General features: G+C 42.9%; 1 protein-coding gene across 1 annotated transcript; it reads left to right on the top strand.

The window, feature by feature from the left end:
* The first annotated feature begins 523 nt into the window (after positions 1 to 523).
* PAQR9 (progestin and adipoQ receptor family member 9) lies at positions 524 to 8064 on the top strand. The gene has a single exon (XM_017523770.2). It carries the CDS (start codon positions 873 to 875, stop codon positions 2010 to 2012), a length of 1140 nt encoding a protein of 379 aa, XP_017379259.1. The 5' UTR covers positions 524 to 872; the 3' UTR covers positions 2013 to 8064.
* The last annotated feature ends 7512 nt before the right edge of the window (positions 8065 to 15576 follow it).

Genomic DNA, 15576 nt, shown 5'->3' with positions numbered 1-15576 from the left:
AGCGGCGCAGCCCCAGGTAGCTGACAATGACATGGCCCCGATCCGGACGTGGGCTGAAAGCCTCCAGACTTCCGGAGTGCCACCCTCCCGGGCCACCTCCGGAGATTACCTCTGGCGCATCTCTCCGCCCTGCCCGGCTCGGGCGCCCTCCCCTCCCCCCGCAGCCGCAGCCGCAGCCGCAGCTCCCCGCCCCCCGCGAACGCGGTTCCCCAGTGTCCTCCAGAACGCCCGCGTGGCTGTCGGGTTTCGAACCCCTGGGCCACCCTCGCCCTCGGCGCGCGCGCCGCCGCGTCGCCTACCAGGCTTCGGCCCCCGCATCAATCATTAACCGGGCGGCCCGAAGAGGGGGATGGTACGGAACTCGAGAGCCGGGACAACTCTATCCCCCGAGGCGGCCGCGAAACCCTAGCCTGGGAGGCCCCCGCCCTTGCTCGGTGCGCCCGTCCCTCCCTCCGCGCCTCGGCTCGCACATCCCCGCCTCCCGCTCCGGGGGCGGCGGCGGAGGCACCCGCACCGCGCGATGCCCAGTCACCGCCGCCGCCGCCGCAGTCAGCCGCGCCGCCGCCGCCTCAGCCGCCGCTGCCGCAGCGCGGGCGGCCGCGCGCCGATAAGCAGGGGCTTGGCGAGGAAGCCGCTGAGCCCCGCGCGCTCCGCGCTCCTGCCGGTCGCCGCGCTGCCTATTAATTGAGTCTCTCATTGATTTATTTAATTTTTAGGAGCAGCTGCTCGGAGGCACGGGTCTTCTCTTAAACCCGCAGCGACGCCCCCGGCGCAGGCACAAAGGCTCCGACGGCGGTCGGCGGGGGCTGCCCAGGGCCCGGGAGCCAGCGCCAGAGGTCGCCTGCGCGCGCCCTAGCCGAGCCCCGGGCACCATGCCGCGGCGCCTGCAGCCCCGGGGCGCGGGCACCAAGGGCCCTCCGGCCCCGGCCCCGACCCCAGCAGTTCCGGGGGCAGCCCGGCACTCCCACTCAGCCGCCTCCAGGGACCCCCCAGCGTCCGCCAAGCCGCTACTGCGCTGGGACGAGGTGCCCGACGACTTCGTGGAGTGCTTCATCCTGTCGGGCTACCGGCGTCTGCCGTGCACGGCCCAGGAGTGCCTAGCCTCGGTGCTGAAGCCTACCAACGAGACGCTCAACTTCTGGACGCACTTCATCCCGCTGCTGCTGTTCCTGAGCAAGTTCTGCCGTCTGTTCTTCCTGAGCGGCGGCGACGTGCCCTTCCACCACCCGTGGCTGCTGCCGCTGTGGTGCTACGCGTCGGGAGTGCTGCTCACCTTCGCCATGAGCTGCACGGCGCACGTGTTCAGCTGCCTGTCGCTGCGCCTGCGCGCCGCCTTCTTCTACCTGGACTACGCGTCCATCAGCTACTACGGCTTCGGCAGCACAGTGGCCTACTACTACTACCTGCTGCCCGGCCTCAGCTTGCTGGATGCCAGAGTCATGACCCCATACGTGCAGCAGCGCCTGGGCTGGCACGTGGACTGCACGCGCCTTATTGCCGCCTACCGCGCCCTGGTGCTGCCCGTGGCCTTCGTGCTGGCGGTGGCCTGCACTGTGGCCTGCTGCAAGAGCCGCACCGACTGGTGTACTTACCCGTTTGCGTTGCGCACCTTTGTCTTCGTCATGCCTCTCAGCATGGCCTGCCCCATTATGCTAGAGAGCTGGCTCTTCGACCTGCGTGGGGAGAACCCCACTCTCTTCGTGCACTTCTACCGCCGCTACTTCTGGCTGGTGGTGGCCGCCTTCTTCAACGTGAGCAAGATCCCCGAGCGCATCCAGCCGGGTCTCTTCGACATCATCGGCCACAGCCACCAGCTTTTCCACATCTTCACCTTCCTCAGCATCTACGACCAGGTGTACTACGTAGAAGAGGGCCTGCGCCAATTCCTCCAGGCGCCGCCTGCCGCACCCACTTTCTCGGGTACCGTGGGCTACATGCTGCTGCTGGTGGTCTGCCTGGGGCTGGTCATCAGGAAGTTCCTAAACAGCTCCGAATTCTGCAGTAAAAAGTGAGCCTCCCGCCTTGGAGGAGGCTACTGGTTCACCCATCTGTTTGGAGTTTCTGTTGTTGCTACCGTTGGTTTGTTTTCAAGTTTCGTTGTGTTTTCTTCTTTGCTCAAGGAAGGTGCTGCAAAACCATAGGGAAAAAGTTCACTGCTACAAAGGGATCCCAACCCACTGGAGGCTTTGAAAGAGGAAGGTTGGGGGAGGGGTGGTCAATTGGGAGGGAGATAGTCACTGGTTCTTGCCCCTGGAAAAAAATCAGGTGATGTCTTTGACATCCAGGGATTTTTCAAAGGCAGTGAGTAAAATCCCAAATAAAGCCCCAAAGAGTTTGCTTTTCCAATTATCTGTGCCATTGGTAATAAGGAGTAGCCCATATGCAGTCAGGTACACAGTAAAGAGAGTAAATAGAATCTTTGGGAACTTTTATTTCAGTCTAAGGAATGCTTGGATTTGTCAAAAGAATGGAGCTTTGTAGGAAACAGGCACAGAGACGCAAACCCAGGGCTTAACCTGCTAGAAAATGCATGGAATGTGAACACAGGTTAATTATTTCAAAATGTTTTTCAGATGTTATTTAAATAGTAATATATACAATGATTTTTAATAATTTATCAAAGCCTGTGATATGCACTGAATTTTCTTTGTCACATAGTTTTGAATTTCACAGCCTTCTGCACTGCATACACTTGAACTGGACATCAGGGCAAGCCGCTTGAGAGTTCTCAACTACTTTCTTAAACAGTGTTTTCTGAAGGCCTGTGTCTGATACAACTGTGAATTATTCTACCTTAGGGACTTTGGTCAAACTATTGGTGAAGAGCTCAAGTGGTGTGTATAGACCCAGATTTTTGTTTACTTTAATTAATGTATTCCACAAAACTCATCCTGGTTTTTGTTTGTATGTTTTATTTTTAATCTTTTTCTTTCCTTCTCTACTTATTTAAATTGCCACTGGAATAAATGTGCCTTTTGAAGCAATGTCCAAATGACTGGTCCTCAAACACAGTTTCTTACATGGGGAGAGTAGTAAGAATAAGCTTTTCTTACTTGACTGCAAGTCAAGGTTTCATGGTCCACCCAGGAAGGCAGAAGATGGTGTTGGTTTCAAGTTTTTGGTAGGACTGGAAGTAGCTTACGGGAGCAAGCAGAGCATTTGGATTCCCTACGAGGACAAAGTGCCAACCCGCTAATGTAGATGTGTTCCTAGTGCAGCCGTGGGAGAAGGGGAGAGGACGCTGTTCTAGACTGATGCCATCCATCCTTGTTTAATATTAAAAATACAATATCCGACAATAAATGAGGTAGCTTTATTATGAAAGGCAGGAGCGTATTATTGAGCTGTCACTGAAAATTTTGAGTTACATAAGATGACACTTGCCCAGTTAAACGCTGAAGTTTCATTTGGGTCCAGACTATGGAAATGATTGGCAGTCACCCTAAACCCTTGAACCATTCATGAACATGTCCCTGAGATCCTTTCTAACAACCAGATTAGCCAGTGTTATTTAGACATTTCCTACAAATACTAACCTGTAATTGAGATGGCCACTCTAGGTTAACACAAATGACTGAGATGACTTGTTTAAATACCTGTCACACTTCCTGGTAAGTGGTTTTGTTAGGAGCCAATTAAGTCATTGAATGGGGATTCTCTTTTTTTTTTTTTTTTTTTTTTTTTTTTTTTTTTGAAGACATGTGTGCCTTTATTGGCTGAGCAGGAGGAATGGGTGGCCCCGATGCCCAGCCAGCTGTGCTTCACTGGCTTGTAGGTGATGGAGAGCTTGTCCAGGTACTGCTGATCATCTTGGGTTGATCTCCGTCACCTGGTTGAAGGTCTTGGGCAGGATGATCATGTCCCACAAGTGCATCTTGACTTTATGGTATAATTTAGATCATGCATATGAGGTAGATGAACACTTACCTCAGCACTGATAGGCTGGCACTTCTAAAACAATTGGCTGTTTTTGTTTATGCTTTTAATCGCTTTTCTATTTGTGAACAGAGAAGCTCAGCACAATTCCCCGGAGGAACCAGTATCCTTGTGTGTGTTATTCTGTACATAGAAGTTAAATTTATATATGTCTATATTTAATTTAGAACCTCTTAATGATATTGTAAGTACACTTTGGATAGTTGCTGATGAGTGTTAGTGTCTCATCCTTTGTGAAGTACAAGGAGATTCCTGTTAGGTTACAGGGGCTAATTTGTACTTACCATAGATGTTATTCCTCAGCTGTAACTTAATTCGATACATGCATTCAAGGACAACTGTGGAAATCAGGATATTTCCAGATGCAAATTTATTTGCATGTCATCGTTGTCTCTTCTAGAGCCCCAAAGAACATTGGTCTGGAAGCTAGAAAAACAGGTTAAAGCGTATTATGTCATTTCTTGTAAAATGGGACCTTGATTTCAGAAGGAACTTTCAAGAAGAAGACTTCTAGAAAGGATTGATGAGTCTGAGAACAATAACTAAAACACTGAATTTGTCATTTTAATTTTTTGTTGGTCTTCTAGGTCCACAGACAGAATTCTCTTCTTGCCCTGTGTCTTTGACCTTAAGGAGAGGCCACTTAAGGATAAAATTATAACCATATCATTTTTCAGGTGATTATGCTCATGAGGACAGTGAGAGGACACAGTTTTTGCCAGGCAGGTTTCAGCACCCAGCATGTCCCAGAGAGAATGAGGACTCACTTTCCTCTTCCCTTTGCCTTTTCCTTCCTCCACTGTCCTCTTCTGTTCCATCTTAGATTTTGGAGACCACATATGATATTGACAAGAGGACGTTCTAGTGGAAAACTGGTTTGGCTTCACTTCGTATTTGCAAGTAGGTACCATATATACTACTCAAAGCCAGGGCTGATTTGTTAAAACTATACAGTTTATTAGCTAAATTATATCAGATTTCTGTCAAGATAATGATGTTTTAAAAGCAAATGTTTACTTTGAATCTCCCCACTTGGCATGGAACTATCCGGGTTTATTACGTATTTCGGGGTGATGTGGCAATCAGAGCAACATATATTTTGAAATATTTTTCACACTTTCCATTTTGCCACATTAAAATTCAGTTTTACTTTATTGTGCTCAGCTGTTTGAAATGTAGGACAAATTATAAATAAGAATTCACTCCATTATCTCTGTACAACCTATTTTGGCACTAGAATTTTGAAGCATATTATGTAATATGTTTCATTTTTACTTGTTAGTCATGATCTGGATGACGTCTCAAGGAGCAGCACCATAGAGTCATGCCTGGAAAACAAAGGTGTTTGACTTCAGTGCCTGTCACCCTGTGAGTTGGTCTCTGGGGCTGACTCAGACTGACTTAGTTGGCTAATGGGGTTACTTTCTTCCCTGCCCTTCTTGCAGCTCAGGTGAAAAGGATGACCTTCCCAGAGAGATGAAGTGAGTTCTTCAGTCATGTCATGACTGGCTTGTAAAAATAAATGTGAACTTTTCCACTAGCCATACACTTTCTATAAATAGCCCAGGGAGAAAGTATGGGGCTTCAGAGCTGGACAGAGTGGCCTTCAGTGTTTCCATTCATAAATCCAGCTTGTAAGTGCTTGCAGTCAAAAAACCATTTAGCCTAATTTATAGTGACACTTCATGGGAATTATTTCTAGGAATGCAAAATTTCAGGGTAGAGGTGATTTTTATCATTTTTTCCTGATTTGGTGCCAAATCTGAGGACTAACAGCAATAATAAACAGGAAGTTTTATCTTCAAATCTCTTCATAACTTTAATTAGTTCATCTGCACAAAGCTATAATAGGAGACAGGTATGGTAGAAGTTATCACCATCTCAAGGCTTTACAGTTGGTCCAAAGTGACAGGATTAAGTTTTCAAACTGGCATTAGAATGCAGGGACCATTTGTGTGCTCAATTGTGTTTACTAGTTTGTATGGCTATGATGCCTGACCAAGCACACAGACACTAATTGGAAAAATGATATAAAGACAGCCCCTTAACTGACTAACTTTAAAATTGAGCAAAGATATGGCTGTCTTTGAAATTAGATCAAAATATGTCACACAAAATGTTATCAGCCACTTAAAATGGCTGTTACCATCTCGTTCTTCAACTGTTGAAGTTTACCACTGCTGACTTCACTCTGTCAGCATTCTTTGAGCTGCTCATTCATGCAATCATGTCATCCCTTTCATGATCATTGAGCACCTACTGTGTGTAAGACATTGGGCAAGGACCCATCTATATTATTACAGCCATTACCCTTTGTCTTCTGGTGGAACAGAGAAGCCCCAGAAAGTCTCTCTGTCCATGAACCAAACTCTGATCTTAGCTGTAGGCGGAATGCTGTAAGTCCCTGAGTTTGGGTCTCTTTTCTGTTAGCGTAAGCGCAATGCATAGAATCTTATTTCTATTCACACACTGACTTCCTCAGCAATCAATTTATTTCTTTTCTCTTTTTCTGTCTGCTTCTAGGCCTATTGTTAAAAATAACTTGAAAATGTAATGTACAATCCAGGGGAGGGGATAGTCAGCATATGTACAGAACTGAAAAACTTATCACTAATATTATGAAAACATTAGTAACAATAACTACTGGAAGGTTGATAACATTCATACTATTATGAAGAGTGGATCATCCAATGTGCCTAAATTGTGATGTCTTTAAGTGTCTGAATTTTATAGTGTAATAAAGTGAAAACAACACAACAACAAATAAACCACATACATAAGAGCTCAAATGCTTAGATCTCCAAACTTAATGAGATTAATGTTCTCTAGCCCTTTCCCTCTTTTAAATCTTTGTGTCGTGACTTATGAAACATGTCTTAGAAAACATTAATTTGGAGGAAATCATTAAAAAGTGTCAGATGTGAAAAAGATAGAATGCATGGGAAGGGGAGAACAAAGAGGATTAGAGTCAAATAATCAGAATGGGGCAGCAAGTTTAACTGTGCAGTTAGCCTTTAAATTGTCTTCAGAAAAGCATGTGAACTCCCAGGGTGTTAAGTGTTCAAGTAGACAGGCAAGGAATTCTGTTTGTCAGCTTAACCACATCTTGCAGCTTTTGACCTGAGCACGAGTGTCCAGGCATATTTTGAGTAGTACATTTATCTCCTGGCTTAATGTCCTTAATTTGTTTCCATGAAATTAGGACGTAGGCAAAAAGGCATTAGGGGATAGCACCAGCCAATTGTAAATCACCTTTTGAATCATTTTCTTTAAGGATTGCCAATATCGTCTGACATATATTGCCTGACAAAAAGCGAACAAGCCTAGACAAACAGAAAAAGGAAGCATTCAGTGGTTGAAGCTGAGCACTGTTGTATTCTTTTGTGAGAGGCCACACATTTTCTATGGAAGATTTGGTTTCTTCAGTATCACAAATAATTATTTCTTAATTGTGAAAATGGATGTCAGTCCTTCTTAGTCACTCTTCCAAAAAGCTAATACAAATTTCTGTTGTTGCCATTTAGAAAAGAATAACCGTATTGCATTTCTGGTTTGCAGGTTTCTAACCAGTTTGTAGGCATTTTTGTTCTAGAATGGCTTCTTAAGAATCTGTGAACAAGTTGCAGAATTAAGAGTGTTTATTTATAAGTCAAGGGCCAAGAATGCTCATTTACCTGTTAATTGTGGCAGAATGTGACTTTTGAAAGCTTGGAACATATACCTATATGCAACAATATGCACACCTATTTACTATTTAGCTCAATGGAAAAGCAGCCTATTCTTTGAGCTTTTGAGAATGTTTCCCAATGTATTGTGCTTCTAAATGTAATGCACTTGCTCTAATGCTTTTGTTCTCAATCAATCTCTGGGAGCTATTCCAAACATGGCATTTCTCAAGGAAAATTTCTTGAATGTGCAAAATTATTCTCGAATGTGTAAAAGTGACAGGCCACCTTTCTCTCACGCCTTATACCTCCAACCAAAATATGCAATAAGCACTCAAGGCAGAATGGGAGGTCTGTCTTCAGGTGGTCATATGGCCATGCTATAAAAATGGTCCTGCTTCTCCCAGTTCACCATGATATTGAAGAAGGACACCATGTAAATAAACCCTTGTTTCTAGATAAAGCATGGGAACACAATTTCATTTCTTCTTAGTTCCATCTCTAGTTAGAAAGCATAATCTGTTTCTTAATATGCTGAATGCAAAAAATAAAATTCATGGGAAAATTTTTTAAAGAAGTATCTCAATTTTATATTTGTAAAGTTTCTAATAGCAATTTGTTTGTAAAAATAGGCCTTAGCACATAAATGAGAACCAGAGCTTTTTGGAAAGACTCATCTTTATTGGGGAGTTTAATCACCTTGAGCTCTTACCCAAATGATAAAGACCTGGTAGGTCATTTAAAATAGAAATAATATATAGTTAAAAGAAGGATACAAATCATTTTTTAAAAAAGAGGAAAACACGTTAGAGAGGTTATTTAGATGTGTTTTATGGCTGAATTTAAAAGTCTTTTTTAAAAATTCTGGTTAGAAACTTTATTAAATTCCCTCTCCCAGCAAAACCTAGCACAGAAGGTCTACTTTTCGACCAAGCTGGTTTTCTTTTCTGGAGGCTATGAACAAAATTATTCTAACCAATAAGCTGAGTACCAAGTTATAAGTATGGTGAGTAACATAACCAGTAAAATGTACAACCCTGGAACTCTGTCCCTTGTTTCTTCAGAGTAGAAAGAAGAGTAAGCCCCATGCCATCACTACATGGACCAGGAAAAGGCTTTCTGTGTTTCAGGGCTGGAGGAGGATTCTGTGGCTGCTTTTTAAAATCTGCATAGAGCATGTGGTCGCTCTGAACTCTCTTCATTTCAGCCATCTCCCAGGTCATTTTCACTACCAATGAAGCCTTCACTTTCCACATATCCAGCTTGAAGAGAAGTGATTTCAAAAAGGATGCCATGGGTATTTCGGCCTTCTCCAACCATCTGCCTTATGAGCTTCATCCATTTCCAAACTAAGGATTTAAATATGGTGACTGTCCTTGGATTTGCAAGAATGTACTACCAGCAGGTCCCCTTTTGCAGTAAAGGGCATTATACTTGAAAGGTCATACGCATTTCTTCCTTAGGTCAGAGGCACAGGGAAGATTTAACGGTGATCAAATAGAGATCTTCATGTGTCTGGTTTTTGTCTTTGTTTTTAAGTTCATTTAAGGGTGATGATGGAGAAAGAAGGGAGTAAAAATGATGCACACATAAAGAAATTGTTCCCATTGATTGCCGGATTCATTCTTTTTAGGCTACCCTTAACTCCCCTCCTCACCTACATCCTAATGAACTGTATTTAACTAGCAAGAGAGGCATTCTCAGGATATGTGAGTTTCCAGACATGAACTACCATGTGGTTTCAAATCAATAGTGTATTCTAACAGAAAAGCATTACCTAATCATAATTATGCATTATGTGATAAACAAAATAATCTGTAGAAATAGGTATCACTTTGGCCAGTCCTGTGCATGTAGCTGAAAAAAAAAATTGTGACACATTTCTGTTGTATGATTTGCTATGATTTTGGTTTCCTGAGACATTTGTTCCCTACAGTCTTGAATATGAAATTCTATGTAAATAATATAACTATGCATTTTTTGCTGAAAAACAAATGTATGAAATAAGAATAAATTATTTGTAAGCACAGTGTTTAGAATCGTACACATCTGTGCATGTTCAACAGTTATCTTTCAGCAACAGACTATCCTAAAGTCACAGTAAAATATATGAATTTTTACTGTGAATTTACCACACTATCCATTTACCACACTATCCATTACACATGCATAGCACTAATAAACAAGAAAAAACATTACCCTTTTCATAAAATTCAGCAGGCAGAAGGCAAGAGTATGTTTATCCTGAAGAAGCATCTTTAGTATATTACTTTTTATAATATTAGACAAAAAGAAAATTCATGTGTTACTTTGAAACCATATCTTCTAAGAAAATATTTATATAACCCAGGTTATGGAATGTTTTTCAAAAACATATAGGATTCATGAGCTTCTGTGCAACACATCTTGTCCCAGAACCTTGGTGATGTGTGTGAACTTAGAGTATCTCTGTCCCAAATAACCCCAGCAATGGAGATCCAACTTCAGTCTTAAGCTCTGTGGTGACAGCTAAGTCTTTAAATGATGTTGATTCTTGTCTGGGAGGTTTTTGGTTATCAGAAACAGAAAACTCTCGTGATGGGAGAAAAGGTTTATAGGAGGAACACTGGGGGATGCACATAGCTGACCACCCGGGCCTCAGGAAGGACAGGGAACAGGGCAGTGCTAGAGATTCCAGTAAGAAACTCCAGGGCTCTGCCACCAGATGAGCCATCAGCAGCTTCTTCCTTGCCCAGTTGTGTCTATCCCCAATTCAAATTCCTGGAAGAGTATCAGATTGGCCTACCTGAGGTCACATGACTCCTCTAGAGACAAGATATACTTGCCTGTGATTTGAGCCCTTTCCAGAGCCACATGGAGGGCAGAGGTTAGTTCCCAAGGAAGGGATGATGGACAGATAAAAACAACAGCTGTCCACTTCATCTAACTCATTGGCTGTCTGGTCCACAGGCATTCCACTATAATCCCCACTCCTGAAGAGTGTGCGGACAAAGATCATGGGAAATTTAGGGTTTTGGCCATGTGCGCTATGTAAAGCGCTCTCCAAGCCAAGTATCTTACTAGTGTGGGGTCCCTGTCAAAATTCTGGAGCATCTGGAGAAGGAAGGAGGAAAACCATGCTAACAGCCCAAGACAATAGCAACCACAGTCCATTCCCTGTCTAGCACACACTCTCCTTTTTCATATATGTTTTCCTTAATGAAATACAACTTTTATTTGTACCATCTAAGCACTCTTGCCCTCTTTCCCAAATACAACCCAAAGCTGCCTTCACTTAGAACAGCAGCAAGCTTCCAGCACTCAGGATTTCCATGTGATGGGAATTCCCTTTGTTCAGGTCAGGATGTGGCTAAATATGACATTCAGCCACTCCCAACTCACTGTGGAAAGGCAGGGAACTGGCTAGCTGAGAGGCAAACTCGGGCTCAGAATAGCATACCATTTCTAATGGCATACTATGCCACCAATACATGACAGCCATCACCTCCTATGGCCTAGGAAAGACAAGGCCTCCACAAGCTGGTAGTGGAATGAGTTCCTCAGGTTCTGTGTGCTGGGAGGATTTCTGTCTACCTTGCTCCAGGGCCACTCCTAAGAGGGCCACTCCATTTGGACCGTCTAGTATCTCTTGAACCTGTGTCAAACATCTGCTTGTTTGCTTTAAGATTCACGTTCCCACACTTCCCTTCATCTGCTCTGTATTGGAGTTGATTCTCAGCTCTCTTACCCTCTGGCTTTTTGTTAGGTCCTGCCATGGGGACAAATGGTGAAAGATTGGATTGGAACAAAAAGTGGCAGAAAGCAGGTACTTTTTTTTCCTTTCCCTCCTCACTCTTCCTGTTTTTTCCTGGAATCCTCAGCCCTGGTTGCTACTAGCAGTCACAGTGTAATCCTGAGGGAAGACAAGAAGAAAGCCAGAACATACAGTGGGGACAGAGTAACTCACAAAGGAAGCCTTGATCAAACTGTGCTTGCAGCCCACACACCTTTGGACTTTTTCATGTGAGCCAATACATTTCCTTCATTTTACAAATGAGTATAAATTATATTTATGCCTTGTCATCAGAAGTATCTTAACAGATCCATAAAATCTGCTAACTTCTCAACCATGTATAATGGGATTTGCACAGCTGCCATCCTACCATGACTGACCCAGTCCCACATTTTAGGATCTACCTATTAGATATTTGCAGTACTTCATTTTTTTAAGTACAGATATTCTGTATCAGGACTCAAAGCTGTCTGATGCCTGAACTGCTTTCTCTCCCATTCTTTGTTGCAGATATCTCAAATATCAGACCCTACTACTCCCACCCTCTCCTCAACTCTCTGATCTTACCACTTCCCACCTTTTCAGGAGCCACACTCCATCCATTATACATTGTTCTCCTGTATGTTCAACTACTTCTACTCAATAGATTGATTCCTCCTACAAGAATTTAAAAATGTACTACTAGTCTCTCCCACCTTCTAAAATGAGAAAGTCACCCTCTCCCCACTATGTCACACTGTAACAACACCCCCCTCTCTTCTTTTTCACAGCCAGGCTTTTTTGAGAGAGTGGTGCACACCGCCTTTGTTTTTGTCCCTCCCACTCACTCCTTTACCCACTGCATTCCTGCTTCATTGAGCTCACTAGAATGATTCTTCTAAGATTTCCAGCAGCCTCCTTGCCGATGGTTAGACATTTCTGAGATCCTCTTTCCCATTCTGTTCTCTTTGAAACACTCTTCCTTTGGCCTCTGTGACTCTTCTCCTCTTTTACAATCTCCTCCACTTTCACGCCTGACTTCAATTTTCTCAAAGAGTGAACACAAAGCATCTACACTGGTATAGCTGAAGGACTTGGTCAGTAGCTTCCTGGTTCTGCCACTTTCTGTTAGCTTTCCTGCTCAATGTAGAGTTATTCTAATTCTTGTTTAAAGAATCCAACCTTGAGTCCACTCCTGTAATTCTTCTATTGAGTTTATAAGCCAACCAATGCCTAATAATAAATCCCCTTCAGCACCAACTATCTTGAGTAAATTCTGTGGTCTGCAATTGACCTCAAATTGATATACCAGGTAAGCAGAAAAGGATGGTGATCAGGAATGCTCTTTATTCCCCAGATAAATCATTGGCAAGTAGTCTGCTCGGCCTCAGATTTTTTATCTTTAATTTTCCTTGGCAAAACAAAGCAGATTCTGGATCAGGCAGCGTCTTTAGACATTTTGATTCTATTTCAAAGCAAAAAAATAAACACTAGGAAAATAATTACCTAGGAACTTTTTTCCATAGTGTTTACTTAAAATGAGTAAAGGGAGATAACTATGGATACTTAGAATATATGTCAAGTGAAAAAATCTAAAATAAATCTAGGCTGGGTTCGGTAGCTCATGCCTGTAATCCCAGCACTTTGGGAGGTCAAGGCAGGAGGGACACTTGAGGCTAGGACTTTGACACCAGCCTGGGCAACATAAGAAGACCCTGTCTTTACAAAAAATTAAAAAATAAAAATAAATAAAATAAATCCTATGAACAATAAGTGGTATTCTTATTTTTTTTTTTTTTTTTTTTTTTGACAGAGTTTCGCTCTTGTTACCCAGGCTGGAGTGCAATGGCGCGATCTCGGCTCACCGCAACCTCCGCCTCCTGGGTTCAGGCAATTCTCCTGCCTCAGCCTCCTGAGTAGCTGGGATTACAGGCATGCGCCACCATGCCCAGCTAATTTTTTGTAGTTTTAGTAGAGACGGGGTTTCACCATGTTGACCAGGATGGTCTCGATTTCTTGACCTCGTGATCCACCCGCCTCGGCCTTCCAAAGTGCTGGGATTACGGGCTTGAGCCACCGCGCCCGGCCCCAATAAGTGGTATTTTTATGTATCAATGTGATTTATATAATGTTCATATAAAAATTTAACCCCCAATATTCAAAAATTCATTAAATATAAAGAATATTCAGAATTCTAACATTGGGTGAGAATCCTGTAAGTCTTTGATCTAAAAAATTAATTGTGGTCCTCCATCCCAGTGGGGAATAGCCAGAGTGAGTCAGGATCTCAGCAGCTGCTTGGTTTCCTCTTTCCCTGGACAAAGGTGTTTATCCCCGTAATGCATTCTGCTGCTGCTGCTAACAGTGCCCTGAATTTCCTTTGAGGAATAACCTCACCTACTGAAGCTTGGTGGGACTGCAATCCAAGGTAGGCCTGCAAACTCTGAGTTTCTCTCAATTCTTTATTTTCTATGACTTGCCTGAACAGGTCTTCATGTAATTCTCTGGGCTACCCCATAGACTTTCAAGAAATTATTTCTTTATTTTTTGTTCTTTTTTCCCACCTTAAGTTTATCAGAAGGTTCCCATTTCCTGTAACGAAAGAATACTGACTGAGGACTTAGAATTTCCAGTATGGGATGTAAAGAGCTTGGAAGTTGTCACTCCATCCTACCAAGTAAAAAGCTGAAATGAAAAATCAACAACTCTTCCTGGGTTCATCAGAGACAGAGTCACAGGGCAAACTGCTGCCCCCAAAACTGGAGAGACAAACAGGTAGATACAGAGAATCACAACTTAACAGAGCCAGAACCCACAAACAGAAATTTCTGCAGAAACCAGTACCAAGTTCTTTTTTTCCCTGTACAGCACAAGATACAGGTCATAAAGACCTTGCTGATAAAACAGGTTGCAGTAAAAAAGCCAGCTATGTCACCAGAAACTTCTAAAACTGAAAAACAAAGAAAAAAAGACTAGAAAAAAATCAGAAGAGACTATACAAGAACTGCGGGGCAATTACAAAAGGTGTAACCTCCACTTAATGGGAATAAAAAAAGAAAAAAGGGAGAGAGAAACAGAGGAATATTAGCAAATAAACACCCAGTCAAACACTGCAGCTTGAAAGAAAAGGAAATTCCACATAGAGAGAAGACTTTTGAATTACTTATAATTTCTTTCTCTCTTCTCTTTTTCAGAAGTCCACTATCAGTTTCTGACCCCTAAAAACTTTTTTCTTAAGAGCTGAAAAGATTCCTAAAAGAAAAGTATTTAAGGAATTTGATTAACTTTGCAATTTATAAATACATTTTAAGCCATAGGATTAATAAGACAGTTTTCACATCCTGCCTGCTCCCATAATTTCCATTCTTCCTATCTTGATCCTTTACAATTGTAAAATATATGTGGAAAACTGAAAGGTGGGGAGAAGTGAAAGGGAGCTACTTTACTACCTCAAGATGACCTGAGTGAAGCTAATGGCCTGGTTTTTACTCCAGCTCATATTAATTCAGTGGTTGACTACATTAGTTCATCCCTACCTCACTATCAATCTGTTTTGAGGGTAGGATCTATAAATATCAGTTTAGAGGTCTCTCAGATTCTTATTTCAGTTACACAGAAATGTCATAAAGTACAAAAGAAAATGGGTTTAAGGAAATAAATAATTCTACAGATACACATATGTAATAAGCCAACTATAAGAAGATCGTGTCCCAGTTCTCTCCTGTTATCTTTATTTTGGTTTGATTTTTTTGTTGTTGTTTTGATTTGATTTTTTTTACCTTTTGATTTGGTGTTTGCTTTTTGCCAAGCTCCTGAAGAAAGCGTCAAATATAAAAGCTAGCAGATGTGAAATCCTGCCAGAAGCCCCTCACTTTCAATTCTGGTGTTACCTATGTCTTGCCAAATTTAAAGCTTGTTAATATATGGGTGCCAATTTGTCACATAAACACATAAGGGGATCCAGGGTAAGTGGTATAAATCATGGTGCCTCACCATGAAACCTGGCTACAATGAACTTCAGGAGAACAGCTATAGGAAAAACGGGGGGAGGGGGGATTTCTTGGCATCGGGTGGCGACTCTACCACCTTCTCTCCAACCAACTGTTTGACAAAGTCGTTTTAGTCCCCGGGCCATCATTTGTGCTATTGTAGCAGGGAAACTGTCCTAAAAACGATGAGTCACAGCTACACTGAGTCAGACTCAAGCACGATGAAGATGAGGTT

This window comes from Cebus imitator, unplaced genomic scaffold (assembly GCF_001604975.1).
Source record: "Cebus imitator isolate Cc_AM_T3 unplaced genomic scaffold, Cebus_imitator-1.0 Scaffold30, whole genome shotgun sequence".
NCBI classification, from domain to species: domain Eukaryota; kingdom Metazoa; phylum Chordata; class Mammalia; order Primates; family Cebidae; genus Cebus; species Cebus imitator.
Note: the sequence above shows the minus strand (reverse complement) of the source record. Positions and strands in the feature narration are given on the sequence as shown.